Below are 17,037 nucleotides of genomic sequence, written 5' to 3'. Positions count from 1 at the left end.
GCCTTCTCGCGTCGAGTTATAAATACAGAGAAATCTCAATGAGAGCTCATTTCTATAAGATTTATTGTAGTGCTATATTCGTAGCTGTACCTGTTATTCTATATTATATACTGTCCTAAATTTTAAACACACAGCACAACAATGGCTGAAAGCACAATGGCAAGAAGAGAGGAGCAATTTGCATCTTAATAAATCTTTTCTTCTTTATACGTAGCACAGCGATGTCACGTCGGAGAATATGTACTAGTGGATCACTAGGTGGGGCACAGAACTGAAACATAATTATGTTGAAAATCTTCAACATCTCTTACAGAAAGTAGGTACGTTGCGAGAACTTATATACCAACAATGAATATTCATAGAGGCTGTATTCATAAATACTTACAAAAGTCAGCTAATATTTCACCCGCAATTGCTTATCACTGATAACTTGATATGATTACAATTTGGTTTATTACGGTTTACTTATTTTCAGACAATCCTGAAGTTGTATTCCAAGTTTTTTTAAAAATTCATCGCCTGAATAACGTTACGAACTTCAACCTCATGTTAATAACTGGACCGCGAAATATACAAGTATTTATCTCGCACGGATTCAAGACAAGGTTAAAGAAATCAACCCACCTTTCAATATGTAGTCCGTTAATAATGTGGGCACCGTTGGACTATCCTCATTAATAGCCTTTAATACTGAAAACAAAAACACATTATTAATTTCGAATGAAGTTATTAAGTAATTGTTGGTACTTGTTACCTAGAACTTGTAAAACTTACTCTTAATGAGGACTTGTAAAGCTTGATTATCAGGTGGGCCACTATCCATGTGATAAGGTATCACTGTTGTCAAATACTGTAAATTTTCAATATATTTTTGTCTGATTAGAAACGTATTTCATAGGTCTAACAAGATTGACAAAGTACTAATCAGACTTTGCTCGTAAATCTAAGATGGCTACCTTGGAATCTTGTATGGATCTATGCTGCGGCAAAGGACTATTACTATTTTGTATTTGGTTTCTCTTCTTTGTCACGTGGTGATGTCTACGCCGATTTTGAACAGCGAGAAGCAATGAAATAAATTGATTTTTAAGCTCCTTTTCATACTCCAACTCATCTCTCAATGCCAACTCAGCTATTAAAGTTTCGCTGAGCGCTCCGACCAAGGATTCCATTTCACCGAGAAGCTCTGTTAATTGGCCAGTTGACAGCTGACGCAGTTCTGAAATCAATTGTCAACATGAAATTCCAACTACAATCAAGACCGTGTAAACATAAATGTTTTGATACAAATGAAGACAAGGCGATATTAGTATGCAAGTTAAGAAGTCTTGATCTTATTACTTTCTTCGTAGAGTGGTGATCCTAGAACCTCCTTACTTCTTTCCAAAGTTTCATCCACATCCAGTAAAGATCCTTCGGAGTCAGCAGACCGTTCCATTGACGGACTTTCCTGCAATGCGGAATATTAAAAATTAGTTATATCTTGCAATTACAACGTTGAAGAAAAATGATTAAGATATAAGCGCCAGTTAAGAAAGTTCCTGACTAAAATTACTCTGAATAAATAATATGATTTAAAAAGAGCAGAACGAGTTGTTATTACATTCAGTCAGCATAATTCTACACATTGAATCCATCGGACATTCATAAAGTACTTGAAAAACTCATAGGTACACGTGACATACTGTCTGATTGAATATTATTAATGCAAATACCTGCATGATGTCATCGATTTCTCTGAGAACTTCTTCTGCAGTTTTTAGTGGCTCCTCAGGGCTGTGCGTGTCAGTGCTACTAGATAAAATCAAGGCATGCATATCCAGATCTGTGGCTACAGCCTCGTCTTCGCTGCTCAAGTCCTCAAGCTCCTGTCTGTAACAAATAAATACGACAATTGATTGAAAATCATTTATTAAATAGAAAAGAATGACTTTATGGGTAAAACATCACTTGTAACAATGAAAATGACGACACAAAGAATGATATTAAGAATAGGTAGTACTGGTGTTGACACCGCGATGACAATGACAAAGGAGAGATGTTTTTTTGGAAATTTTCTTTTTCATTTACCTCTCAAGTGAAACAGGTGCCTCGTTTAGATTTAATGCAGGCATGTGCAGTTTTCTTGCATAAGATTTACTCCAATCAATTGGCAAAATGTTTCCAAAATTTCCGGTGATTGTCCACCACATTCTGAAAAATGAATAAAATCATAAATTAATATTCTACGATAGACAAAATTATTAGTCCAATGGTTACGATAGTTATACGTGTATTATACAAGTATAAAATTTGTAAACTCATTTCTAAATACATATCATCAAATTAATTCAAACTTCAATGTCACTCGATTGGTATTTTATCAACATCTTTAATGCTACGAAATCGCATTTTCAAAGAAAACCCAATGAAGAAAGGAAAAATAAACCTCGAAAGCGGAGGTTCATCATAATTCCACTTAAGGGAACATATGGTATTACTGGACACAATAATTTCACTTACAATTAGAGAAAATAAACCCATTATGTAATGCGAATTCTGATAATTCACGATCCCGCGTAATTATGCTGAAATCGCGTCACTGCATGGATATAGGGAAAAAACAATTCATCCGCAAAGTGTATCAGAATACAACTTATTTGAATAAGTATTTAACCGAAGGAAGTAAGCCTCTGCCATCGTCAATGAGTCATCGTTGGCATACAGCGAATGAATGAATAAATGACGTAATTCTCGCAAGACACTTATTACCAATATGGGCATGGAAAAGAAACAGTTACGATACGCGTTTCTTGACCGTGCTGCTGTACACCACTTGACTGAAAACTAGTTTTTACTAATTTCAATTTTTCGAATGAAAAATTACAAATCAAGTACAAAAACTTTATCACAATATTTTCTTCCACGCAGTTGTCGACGATATGAAACGTGCAAAATTCATTAATGTTCCGTCTCTTTGAATCTGGCGATTAATAACCTCTGTTCGAAACGCTCCGTGCTCACCTCGTCATTATCATTATCATAATCATCTCGCGCGAAGCCAAGGTCTCGGTGAGAAAATGTTTTTACAGTCATCAAAGTCGTATAATGTCGCGAGCAGAGCGTCAGGAGACACTGAACAAACACGAAGAGAAAATAACATTATATCTACATCTGGCATATGATCCCGGTGGGTGTTTTTCTCGTTCTCTTTTTTAATATGATAAATGATAACTCCGATCGTGAGCACGCAACATTTGTCAGCCTAGCCGCAACGCACGAGAGCCCTTCACCAGAGACCGCAGTCACAGAGCCTTGAATTTATAAGATCCTTAAAGTGATTACGGTAAGAATGTCATGCTAGGTCCAAAAGCCCAAATCGGAAGTTAGAAGAGAGGAGAAAAAAACTGTCTAAACTAATCTCCAGCAATGTTATCTGAGCCAATGATACAGTCAATGCGAATGAAACAACACCTCTAGTATGTAACAGAAATGATTCTGAGAAAATTCGAACAAAACAATCTAATCGTAAAAAGTCAACAATTTTGGGAAAGGATTTTTCAAATAAACTCATCGACTTGACTACACGTTAAATTATTCTACTATTTCATTGATATACGAATTTTTCAACTAGATTAGTAGTTCATTAAATAATGTGTTCCATAAATGCAATTCGAGTTGTATTTATCAAGCGGAACTAACTCTTCTATGTAACTTTCAAGCGACGGTCTTGTTTATTTAAGTAAGTAACATATTCCGATGGGTTTGTAGATAGCGGCAGATTTAAGATTTTCCCTGTACTATGATTATTGCGCAGTTATACTCAGTTCTCTGATATTTACTTAACGCAACGGCAGCTCTCTAGTTTCCTGTTTCTGTAAAAAAGAAAATTCTACCGAACATGTGATATTGCAATCAGTTGGAAGTAAGTGACTTAGGTCTTGGGCACACACAGCTCTTTACGTAAACAACTTGACCTCCGGACCGTTTGAACCGATACCGAATTTTAAATTGTCATACATATACGTAGATGTATTCCAGGCCAACATACATCACGAATAAGAGAAAAACACTAGAATTAGAGACTGAGCGGTATTGGCACTCGAAAATATTTCATTTATTACAATAATGAGAAAAAAAAATTGACACAACATTATTACATTTTGCTTGCTAACAATTTGCACGTGCTATTATATTCGAATTAATGTTCGTACGAATTTTTTTTTTTAGTATTTTCAAGATGTATTGATTTTAAATTTACCTCATATAGGTGTAATAATATTTGCAATCAAATTTGGACGAGTAAGCTAAACTTCTTTTCTACAAATGTATATGTATAATAATTTTCGAAAAATATTATATTTCATTCAAACGTCTGTCAAGAATTTTAAAAAAATGAAAGAAAAATATGAAAAGTAATACCATTTGTACGATTTGAGCGATTTAGATTACGGAAAGAGGACTATATTTTTCAACTACGATTATTTCTTCTGTACCTGCAGTTAGTAAAAATAGAATCTTGCAGCAATGGTACCAAACCTGGTACAATATAATACAGTATCGACCATTGATGCTTATCTACATTGTCGCAGAGCGTGATGCACGTACCTAGGTATAATAATGTTTATGTCGAAAGGCTGGATTACGACGTAAATGTGCACGATTTTCTGTTAGAAAAAAAAGTATTCTATAAGAATAGAATAGGTGTATCAGATTAATAGTAGACCAAGATCAAAACAAAAGAGGAATATTCAACTTGATAAGGCTGGATAATATAACGATGATAAAATTTTTCTCTCTCAAAAATTTTGTGTGGTAGTAAAAATGTAGAAAGATTAAAAAGTAGAAGAGTCATATCTGAATCGAATTTTCAGAAGCGGGGCGAGAATCTATTTTGTAGAAATTTAAAATAAGAGTCAAAATATCTCGTAGTCAAAATGTAGAAAGGTCCAATATTAGCTTGCTATATTTTTAGTCATTCTATTCCATATTGTAATTTTTCACACGATAATCTTAAAAAATTTTCGCCGCCTCGTTCATAAATTTTTACAGCATATGTCGACCTAAATAAGTTTTTTCCACCCACCAGAAAAACAACTGATATACCGCGGTATACCATAATAACTATACATGCAACATTGTACGTATACCTATATACAACGCCACGTCAGAATTCGAGTCAATTCAGTCCACTTGTGAGGTTAAAACATCGACCACAAAACGATGACCTCATATAATAATGTCTGCAGAAGATCCAGAGTACGAGTGTCATGACGTCTCACTCACTCCGTGGTCCTCGTATTATTATAGCGTGTGACTGATGTTGAATACGATATTCTGCGGTCACCACGATACCGAGTGTGAGAAATGAATGAAAAAAATAAACATAAACATATAAACTAGTAGCTGAGCTGACGTAATGAGACTCGACAGGATATAATTGTATGAAAATCCCACGCGTGGCACACGCAGGACTTTAAGACTTCCTTCCTGACAATGGAATCCGCGAGGACGTGTCTTTGGTCATCACACGCATATACGTGTATGTCTGTACGTGAATAGCCGGAAATGACGTCAAGTGTACAGACATACGTAAGATTCTCAATAAGAATCTGCAGCGTCAGCAAAGATGGGCGAAAAATTTCTCAACTCTGTACATCTGTCTATATCTAACCTGAGTCTGTTGAATAAAACTGCGATATATTTACATTTTCAATAAATAATATACGTATCGATTTATTAACAAAGAACCTGCTTCATTCCTTTAAATTTCTATTTTCGGTTTGTTTTTGTCTTGCATTTAACGAACGTCGTAATTCCGGGAGGAGCCCCGAGTTTGAAGAAACGGTGTCGGTGTCATAAGGGCGGTTCTGACCGCGCGTGCGTGATTTTATTGACCTACGGGTATGAAAGGGGGTGGCTGGCTCATCGCTCGATATGCAGGAGAAAAACTAACCGGAGAGTACAGCGAGACAACCCGCAGAAGTACGACAAAGGATAGAGTATGATTGAATTAATTGAGTGAAAATGTAATAAATAATGAACCCAAGGCTGACGATCAGTTTCCATGCACAGCATTTTTGTTTGAAAAAAAGAAATACATTCAATTACTTTCTTTTATTTCAGAACAATTTTTGATAATTATTAAGATTATGGTTTGAATCGAAACCTTTTACGAATCTAGTTCGTGTTGACATTGGAATTAAACGAACGAAATGTTGGGATAATTAAGGGAATATATGTATTACTGTCAAGTCGTAAAATTGGTCGCTGAATAAAGTAAAAATATTATCCATTTGTGGAGAGGGCAGATTTTTGTTGGGTCAAAAACTCTTCCGATGATAAGATAGAGGTTAATTTCGAAAATTAATTCCTATAAACGATAATTGAAATGAGACTCGAATGACGGTCTTGAAATCCGAAAAAAATGATTCCCTGGTAAGTTCTTTGCTATAAAAAGGTGAAATTTAAACTGCGTTTGTGAAGAAATTCGAATATTCGTTCTTTACACGTACAGAAAAATGAATTATTAGAATTACTACCAAATATAATACGTAAAATAATTTCGAACAATCATTTTTGTCAAAAGTGTTTGGCAGCTGGATCGAATGAAACGCATTTCGTTATACTGAAATTAGAGTTAGTTTGTATTTCCTTCTTTTAAATAAAGTCAAATGTCTCGAACATAGAAAAGTAATCTTTTTACGAGAAATACGAGAAATAATCAGAAAAAAGAAACAGGAAAAAATGGCATGACGAAACGCGTAGTGAACAAGTTCCTGCACTTAAGCGACTCGCTGGTTAACTTCAGCTCTGCATTGCCTAATCCTTGTGTACATGCCTGCCCAAGTTTGTCCGGCTTGGCTTCTTCGGGGCTCGGCAATTAGCGTACCCAATATAAGTATCGTGCCACGATATTATGCGTGCGACGTAGGTACGTTTCGCTTACCGCGCCACATTACAGCTCAAACAGTCATAATTATAACTGTAACGCGAAACATTTCCGTAAAATACTATGGATATGTAAATATAAATATAGACATTTACGAAATATTATATAGGGTGTACGAAGTTAAAAGGTTGAAGCTCGTGTAGCGTTATTGTAACGATGCATCTTCATCGAAACAAGGTCCTTTAGTGCAGCAATATTACAGGATTGACTGAAATTCGGTACAGAAATTGAATTGATCTTCTTGAAAAATACTCCGAAGTTTGAAAATTGTGATATTTTTTTCCACGTTTCGTTGCGTTAAAGTAATTCCCTTTTCTTCCAATGTGCTTGGCTCGAGACTAGGCAGAGTCTCTTGATACTTTAACTTCAAACGCATGGAAGATTGATAGATATCAATTTTCGTTCAGCGAATAATTGCGTAACGTCAAGTTTATATATTATGACCGCAATGCATTTCTTCCCGATGCGACGGAGCGCGGGAGCGAAGTGCACAGTGTTTAATAAACCGGTCAGAGAAAGCTGGACAACGAATTGCAAATATGGTCAGATAAACCGCGGTGTAAAGGTATAATTTACTCATGTAGGTACGCGTGTGCCTCACATCGTTGGATATTATAGGTATTTAGGTCCACGTTTCAGCAGATGAGAAAACTTCTTCCGCTGGGAGAAGGTCTGACCATCAGTGTTTTTGGGAAGTTGGCTTTAGTCCGTCATTTTGAATAAAATGTGACAAAAATTGCCGATTTTAATGCCATCTATCCTCTAGTTACGCCTACGTAAAAAAAGCTATTGTAATCTCTGAAGATAATTCAATTTTCTACAAGATTATGTTCGTGATATAAAACCGTATTTACTGAAATATATGTTTTTTGACATGTTATTTGTATAGGAGAAAATCACATGCAGCTGTTGAACTTGAGCCGAAAATTCTATACTTTTGCAGGATTTATAGTACAACGAGAATAAATGTTTAGACCTCGTTTCAGTGAAGAAAAAAAAAACGATTTCCCAATTTTAAACAGTCTAAATTGTGCATGGTAGACAATTTTCATCTCCTAAGCGTAAAACGAACTCGTCTCAACTCAGTTACAAATGATAAATATACCGCAATACTCGATTAACTTCTGTGATTATTTCTGGCGTCTCGGATCAGTGATGGAAAGTCAATTATTTAACTACGTTTCCGCTCCGAAAAAAGTATTCTTTGGGTGAGACGAATATTTACTCGATACACACGCCCACAAATTTTGTTTCATCTAAGCTGTAAATTGACAATGTATCGAAACCTTTATGATATATGTACTAGAGGTTTCGTTATATTCGCAAATATATTTCAAACCAAAAATGCAGTAAAGCATAAAATGTGTCATACGCGTTGTACGAATTCGCAGAGCCTGCGGTTGCTGAGAATTATTCTGCGAGTCTATTTACAGGATAATATACATACTCATGTAACTGAAATTCTTTGATGTCCGGTCTAACGTACCAAAGAAAATACCTCCGTTTCCTTAACGCTAAATCAAAGTAGAAATACGATTTAATAAATCATATTACCCGGAGTCATTTCCGACGAGGTTCATTGGAAAAACCGAAACGGAAGTGAAATTATCACGACGAAAATCCGGTGGAAATATTTCCTATTATTGTATATTCATTTCCTTAATTTTGAAGAATATTCATGTTCGGTGAAGGAAACTGATAAATTATTTTTTTTGAATTTCAAATTCTCCACGCAGTAAATAAAAAATAAATAAATAAATGAATTACGTTCTGTATAATTATAACGACACCGGTACAATTATAAACTCGTGTAAAAATATCAGACGAAACGAAAATTATTTTTTTTTACTTCTTAACTCTGAGTGACGAACATATTAATTTCTTGATACATATTTCCCTAATTTTCCATGCAATCCATTCGTTGTAAATTCCTTAATATTTCTTTTAGTTTTCCAATTTTCCTCTTATATGGTGTTACGTACTCGTTCGTTTTTTAAGGGAAATTCGTCATTGGAAAGACGGATCCCACTCATCGGAAAATCCGACGACTATATCCCAATGCCAGTGTAAGAATACTCTGAGAAAGAAGAACGGCTGCCTGCTATACCATAGAATTGGTGTGGTTAGTTACTTATTTATACGCGCAACGTGACTATTCAAATACGAGAATGCTTTCGCCTCTAACAAGGAGAGCTCACAGTTTCTTTTAGCCGCACAACGAAGTTCCCCCGGCATTCTAATCGTGTCGAGTTTCAGAGTCCAAACTGCACGTTGCAGTTTGGAATACCGTATCTCGTATGGTAACGCAGAGTTTACAGGAGGATGCATTTTTACGAAACATCATCATTTTACAATTTTAGCATTAACTGAAATTCAGAAATTTGTAACGAAGAAGAATTTTTTATTTTAAATTATAAACACTCACTAAAAAAACGAAACCGTGACCGAGATCACTTATTTTTCATATCATTTCCTTATCTCGGTGTAAAATGAAAATTTAGTGGTGAGTTTTTGTTCAGAATTGCATGTAGAATACGACTGTTATGCCTTTTTCTACATTACGATGCACAACCTCTGTCAATAGTCAAAATAGAAGAGATTCAACGCAGTCGGTAAGAACTAACTATAGCATATCCTTAATCTTGAAATGCAACTTAATTTATTCAGCCGATTTAAGATATTGGATAAACGTCATCGGCTTTATACCGTCCATTTTTAAATCATCCGCGTCACGCTGTGATTATTTTATACGACTGCACCGAGTTATAAATCATTCTTTCATAATTGTATTATAAATCTTGTCACGCTAAGCCCCCCTGGGAACATGGGATGGAAAGAAAAGTCCGATTGTATTAAAACAGGAATGAAAAGTAATTGATATCCAACTTTTATATACCTATAATATAAATAGGATATACATAGTATTTTATCTCAACAACTGATGTATAATACAACTGTATATATTATCATTGACGAGAACTTGATTTACAGATTGAATCGACTTAATTTTATTATGCTTTCTTTTCTGTAGTTCGGTGTACCCGATAAACAATTGCATTTTATTTTTTAAGTTATATATAGGACGCATATATCCCGTATGAAATCCACTGATTTAAACACCCATCGTTTTCAATTTCTTTGGAACATTATTTGAGACAATAGTAATATCTCTAAACCTCCAATTTATTTACATTTCATCGTGTTTACGGAATCACTTTTAAATTACAAATATTCAAACCTTAAAGTTCCACGTTTTTTGAAATCCCTTATTCTAAGATTGTTACCACAATGGAACAATTTTTCTTCTCTATTTTTCGAGCACTCGGAATATATTCGATTGGTAAAAACCAGTGCTTGACGTTTACAAAGTTGCAAAAAAATTGGAAAACATTTTCCACTTTATGAGAATCAAGTTGAAGTCCCGTCAAATTTTTTCAATGTGATTTAACAAGTCAAATCAAGATAAATAAATAAATAAATTGAAGCTTTTAAGAATGTTACTATTACTTTAAAAAGTTTTGACACAATTAAAAACGACGAGGGTTAAAAAATTGATAGATTTCGCGTGGAATTACCCGCATGTATTTACGTACATACTATGTACATGTATACACGTTAATAATAGATACTTCCAAGCTGCACGCGTAGCAAGCACGAGAAGAAAGCGTATAAGAAAATTCGCGATTATCATGTGCCCCAATTATTAATCAGCCAACATCAAAGATAACACCGACAATGCTAGTGAGAGCTAAATGCAAAAAGGATATATATATATATACACCAGCTGTTGAAGTATGTTATTTTTCACCAATCCCTAGATAGAACTTAGGTATACATGTAATGTATACAACCGACTGATATACAACAGATATTGTAGGTATTATATAATAACATAATACGGCCGACTGACTAGCCAGGCAGGAAAAAGATGAGCAGGAAGGTTGCAGGTGGAACGCAACAAGCCGTAAAATATCTTTTTGCGTATACATATGTATGTATGTATACACATATAAAGAATAGATTTTGTCCTATGTACTGAGTGAAGTGTATGCAACACGGTGTATGTATAAACACGCGTACATAGCTAGCCTGATTGTAAGCCGAAGCCCGTACAGTCGAGTGAATAATGTCCGCATACACGGTTTGCATTATCGCATTACGCAGGGGCGAGATTAGCGATGCGTAACACTTTAGAAAATATTGTTCATTACCAAAGTCTATCGGTATACCATCGATTTTAATTTTAACCCCATTTTAAACCCGACAACATCAAGTCCGCGACTATCATTATCATAACATAAACGGAAAAAAATATCGCACCTTGTTTACAGCTGCGAAACATCAGGAGGAATAATTCGCATCGTATAAATATTTTAATTCCAAATGGACAGGTTGTATAATATATATATATATATATATGTATGTATACATCGTCTTTACCGAGTTTTTTGGAGTAGATCATTTCTCGCCTAATATAGCGTATGTGTATATATATATATATATATATGTATATCTATATATATATGAGTAAATATGTACACAATATGAGTATTATAGTTTATTATATAAATTCCATATTGGCACGCGAATTTTACGATCGGTGTGGCTTAGCTATTGCAATGAAGTCATCCGTTGTAGGATCCACCCTCGCACATTTGACTCACTGACTCATATTGTACACAGATTAGAGCGATAAGAGAAAGTGAAAAAAAAATTGGGTTTCTCAGAAAAAAGATTTTGGATAAAAGAATCGAGAGAACACCTTGATGTGACGATGAACGTGTTGCATGATGTTTTATGATGCGATAGGATAAAATTGCAAGTTTTTTTACTTACTGGCATTCGTTCATGATCTCCTCTTGCGTTCGTACTTGGACCGGGGCGAGGGACTCGACATCGGTGCCGTAATCTCGAAAGCACGATGTGATTTTTTCGTCGAATGTATTAACGAGATCCTCGAGACTGCCGCTGAACGGACTGAACGTTCCTTCCTGGAGAATATCAACACCGTTGCCACGGGTGGTTCCGGTCTCGTTGGCGTTACGATTTTCGCCAAAATTCGCCTCAAGACTCGCGTCCAATAGTTGCTCTGCAATATAAGAAGAAAGTGACATTCATGTGAAACTTAGGTGAAACTTTAGGTGAGCATGGATGGAATCGTCGTTGACCGTCGTGCATTATTACACATATTCTACACACGAATTCAATGAATCTGTCTTCTCATTGAAGTCTTGATCTCATCTCTATATTATATTTAACGGCAGGGCATGCCTGACAAGTTGGGGATTTACATTAGGAAGGGTTTATCGCTACGACGACGATTAGTAGGCGTTGACACTAAAGGCGTAGATTAAACGGGAGCAGGAACGAAAGGTTAATGTGTTCGGCTCGCGCCGTCCGGTTCTCACAAACAGGCGGCGGCGGCATTTAAGCTGCAGCCTGCATGCAGAGGCAGCATGCGTAAGTACGTACGTACCTTATATCTACACGCTAGACTACCGGAGAGGATGCGTAGTCGTTTGCCCTGCGATAAGCGGCGATAACCCGAGGGAAGGCGGCCGAGAAAAAATACGCGGTTCCATTCACAGGCGCGTGTATTCAACGGATATACTATAAGATTTACATCCCCAGTTTCAGCTCTCCTCACCGTGACCCACAATAGTGGCTATGAATAGGTCAAGCTCTTTAGTTTTACTTTAGTGTGACATACGACGAGAGATATTCGTAGGTGTGTGCAGGTTACTGCTGCACAGTATCTACCTATTTTTTTTTTTTTTTTTTTTTTTTTATTCATAACCAAACGAAAATGAAAATTAGTTTTTCAGCTGTAGCTAGAAAAGTTATCGTGCGTTACTGTTATTTTTGATCATGCTCGCAATTTCGAAGTACCGTTAATTGTAACGAAATTTTTCTCATTCTTTTTTAAACTGCTTCTAGTGGTGTTGCTACTGCTGCTGCTGCAGCTGCTGCAATTGCTGCGGGGAATGAATGAGTCGCCCCCTTCAATTGCCTCATTTTTCAGCTGTCCGGTACATACAATCAAAAAGGCGACTCATCTCTTTGTCTTCATCGGGCTGGTGTAACTAGGTGTACACGTGTGTGTAGATATATAACCGATAATTTCGCTCTATTTGTAGTGAAGAAGTGAAAAATAGCTGTTGCGGTGACACGATGTAAGCGGACGCAGTGATTAACAAACGTGGACGAATAAATTACCATAGAATTTGTGTATCGTGTACATGAAATTTTTTTCAATTTACGTGGCTGTAAGATAAGCAGCGGATAAGTGGATGGTGTTGACTATGGATGCAGGTCATGTATAACAAGATAATTCGAAACCTCGGAGTTTCGCAAATTATTTCACATAAAAAGTTTCAGTTGACAGGGTGTGGATCGACAAAATCTGGAACGAAAATTTTATCACAGGTTATTCTCTGATTCTTTTTTATATAGAAGCAAAAGTGGAAACTGTATTCTTCCGCAATTGATGTAGTAATAAAAAATACTTTGATGCAATTATGAATTTGATGTCTTTAATTTCTAGATAATTAATTTTCTACGCTATACACAGTATTTATTTCATTTATTTATTGTACTCGTACTTTTGCCAATATTATTTACTTCATTTATTTTGCACATCTTATTCATTTTACTGTCGTTTTATTTATTTTTAATTTCGTATTATATTTTTGTCTTCAGTTCTACTTTATTATTCTATTTTCAACTTTCCTATCTATCATGCTATTCTTCTATGTGTATATTTCCGCATCTTATCATTGCGACCGTTGGTTCGTTCTGTTTGCTTGTCTTATGTGTATAAGAAGGAATTGTCCTACTAACGCAATAAATATCATTATTATTATTAAAATGAATTCCTCGCTTTGATCTCCATATTTTTTTCCAACTTTCCCAAGGATTTCGACGTTTCCCAAATTTGTGTCCATCGGGTGTGTTCAGAAAACTTCACGAGGCGGTCGAATTCGTAACCTTAATGTGACGTCGCGTTTTCTATAACGAAAAATTGCGATTTCGCAATTTTAAAATTCTCCGAAATTCAGTTCGCATGTAAGCCGCAATGAAACTATTTCAAGTCATTCTCATCAGACACCACAGATTTTCTTTGCAATGTTTTGTTTTTCATACGTTAACCAACGTTGCTAACTTCAGTCTCGTGAAATCTTCACGTCTACTAGTTACTTTTCTCCGTCAGTTCACGGAGGTATTCGTCCAACAATAAAAATAACAAAGTAAGCAAATAAACGTAAGAAGATCGTATTTAAATTCGGTAAAATTCTCCCTGATCACATCTGCGGGTAACCATAACGTAAAAATGTTAAAGAAATTCACCGAAATCGCGCGCCTCAAGGTAGCCGCTGCCAACCTGCCGGCACCTGCGGCACGGACCGATCATACTTTGTTTTAAAAAGGTTTTCCGAAAGGTGGATGTGTGCTCGAATCTCGGCCCTTCTCGACCCCGAATCACTTGGCGCATCCCTACCGCGTTTATCCTTTTCTCGCGACGAAAAGATATCCTTTTCAACATTCTCTCCACTCTTTCTTTCCTCATTCCAGCTACCAGCATCGTCGCTGTTCATAAATACTTCGGTCCATTTCGGGGAATGTTATGTCGAGGGGATAGCGATTCGCGGCTAGCTTCAAGCGATTGAAATAAAGAAACAAAAGCCGATCGCGAGGAGATTTTTTACCGCCTCATATGAAACGGAGTTCATTCTTCAGCACAAACCAACAACGCAAAGTGCGAACAATAACAAATACCCGCTCAGCTCAGTCAGCAGCCGCTTTACACGCGGAGGAGGGGGGAGGGGGGGAATGAAAAGGGTCGAGGCAGGAGAGAAAAAATAAAATTGACCATTCCGCACCTGTCAGCAAGTTGATATTCTTGAGGCTGGACGTCTCCTCCTCTTCGAAGCGAGCCAGGGGTGCTTCAAACTTTAATTCGGCCATTTTACCAGCCATGTCCCTCATGATAAACCACTTGGCACAGTTCGGACAGGGAGATAAGCCACCGGTAGAGACACAATCACTTCAGCTTGAAGTAAGGTTGTATTTTTTTTCACAGGGACGAGGAGAAGAAGCCTACGCGACGACCGTATCAATCCTGCTCCTCCGACGTTCGGAGGGCGACTGAATCAAGGAGGGGAAGAGAATGTTGGAGCGAGGAGTGGGGGGCAGATGATTCGACGTTACCATGCCGACCGTCAGGAGAAACACGACGCGAGTAACGGGAGGGGCTCTCATCGCCTCCCTGACGACCGCTCTCCTGTTCCTCCGCGAAAAGATTACCCGATTATACATACCTATACGTAGATATCTTTCGATCCGACATCAACTCTTACGATTACCTCGAAAGGTATCAAGAGACAACATTCCCGCCCTTCTCTTCCGTGCTCGTTACATTTTTCACGTGCAAAAATCTTTGTGTATCCGGTTAATTTTCCCAAGCAGGTCAACGTATTCTTTTCATTTTCATTTCTATTTGTGTTTATATTCTCGTTTTTTTCCGGTCATATTATTCGCTAAAAATATTTTATGATCTTCTTTTTTTGTTTAGTCAATCATTGTGGTACTGGAAATATTAAAGCTGTTAAGTTAGAATTGAAAATATAGATCGTAAAAGAGTTTAAGATTCAGGGAAATTGTAAAGTCCCAGAGGGGCCAATAAAGATATAGAATTGATGACGGTATTTTTCGTTTTTTCATTTGTCAACACCGAGTTGAGTTTCATTCGTGCAAAGCTGGTTCTATATGCGTATTATTATAATTAGAACGCTTCAAAATGAGGTTGAAACTTTCTCGTTTGAATCGTGCGCAATATGACTGTCGACGATGTTTACCTTTACATTAAATCGCCGAATGGCGCACGTAATGAAACGTAAGACAATAGCCAATATAAATTCATTGCTCTGCCTATGGCGCTTATAATTGAAACGTTAGTTCTCGCTTTATAAGGGGCCGATTTTTTTACCATTTGATGTGAATTCAAAATGATTACTTATAAAAATAAAATTACACTATACCTTTTATCACCATTCCACTCGCATTCACCGCTTCGTTTATCAATATTTAAAAAATCTTCACATTCGCTGTTGCACGTGCAAAGCTTAGCGTAACACAAACCAGTTATATTTTTCCTATGCTCTATATAAGTATACCGCAGAGAAACAGAGAGTGCATAAGTGTATTAAAGAACGAAGACCACTGACATAATATTGCGTTCGCGCAAGGCGAAGGCTAATTGGGCATAATTTTGTTAATTATACTACGATGTACCGATTACTTCAAAAAATGAAATATTCGAACCCTTGCAAATTGCAACAGCGTTTCGTAAATAACGTCGCTTATAATTAGCGAAGTTTTCCGTTTCGCAATACGTAGAACTGTCATTGTTTAAATTCTGATGAATAAACAATTTCACCCAATATAGTAGAACTATTTTTTCTGGTTTTACCAGCTTGATTTAAACCAAAGTTGTGCTTTGCGTGAGTGGAAATATAATTGAATAGGGTGCATATTGAGGCGAAAAATTGATATCGAATGCTGAGAACTATCCATCAGCACTTTTTAATAGTTAATCGGATTATTTACGTGAATAATTGACTCGCCTACCGAAACATCTTGTATTTATGTTTTAACCAAATTAGGGAAGCATCGTTTATATCATAATCGCGGGGCAACGTTATACCGAAATGTCACCGCGGTAAACTAGTCAATAAGCGACTCTATCTAACAGCATGTAGCTGAAGCGTAAATGAATGACCGAAAATTGTAATGCTCAGCCGACTTGTCAGAAATCTGTCGGTAAGACAAGAACTATACCGGCGGTGAGCTGCAAGGCAGATGGCGCCTATATTCAGAAACCCGCCGTACCGGTACGTATGTTAAGTCAGCAGCTATTAGGCGCTAAATTCCTATGGCGCGAATTTAGTTTTCTGTATTTCGACGGAAAGGTGATATTTAGGTATGGTTTTGAGGAATATTTAGAAGGCTATACTTCCAAGATTATTTTCAGAACAACTTGAAACGAAAAATTTCTTTACTCTGACAATTTCTGAAAGATTTTGACGTGCACATAATTGAAAATGCAT

At 36.5% G+C, this 17,037-nt stretch overlaps 1 protein-coding gene across 4 annotated transcripts in view; it reads right to left on the bottom strand.

The window, feature by feature from the left end:
- Positions 1-211: 211 nt before the first annotated feature.
- LOC107220211 (fasciculation and elongation protein zeta-2) overlaps positions 212-17,037 on the bottom strand; it is a 51,024-nt gene continuing 34,198 nt past the window's right edge. The window contains exons 1-9 of one of the 4 annotated variants that reach the window (XM_046744453.1): positions 14,812-15,095; positions 11,768-12,020; positions 2,071-2,193; positions 1,716-1,872; positions 1,342-1,450; positions 957-1,219; positions 775-850; positions 625-690; positions 212-271 (exon numbers count right to left, since the gene is read on the bottom strand). In XM_046744453.1, coding sequence (XP_046600409.1) covers positions 255-271; positions 625-690; positions 775-850; positions 957-1,219; positions 1,342-1,450; positions 1,716-1,872; positions 2,071-2,193; positions 11,768-12,020; positions 14,812-14,917 — 1,170 coding nt within the window. In that variant the 5' untranslated portion in view covers positions 14,918-15,095 and the 3' untranslated portion in view covers positions 212-254. Of the gene's footprint in view, positions 272-624; positions 691-774; positions 876-956; positions 1,220-1,341; positions 1,451-1,715; positions 1,873-2,070; positions 2,194-11,767; positions 12,021-14,811; positions 15,097-17,037 lie in introns of those variants that run through there. The other 3 variants (XM_046744456.1, XM_046744454.1, XM_046744455.1) reach the window with 3 other exon arrangements.

The sequence above is a fragment of the Neodiprion lecontei genome, chromosome 6 (assembly GCF_021901455.1).
Source record: "Neodiprion lecontei isolate iyNeoLeco1 chromosome 6, iyNeoLeco1.1, whole genome shotgun sequence".
Classification (NCBI taxonomy): Eukaryota; Metazoa; Arthropoda; class Insecta; order Hymenoptera; family Diprionidae; genus Neodiprion; species Neodiprion lecontei.
Note: the sequence above shows the minus strand (reverse complement) of the source record. Positions and strands in the feature narration are given on the sequence as shown.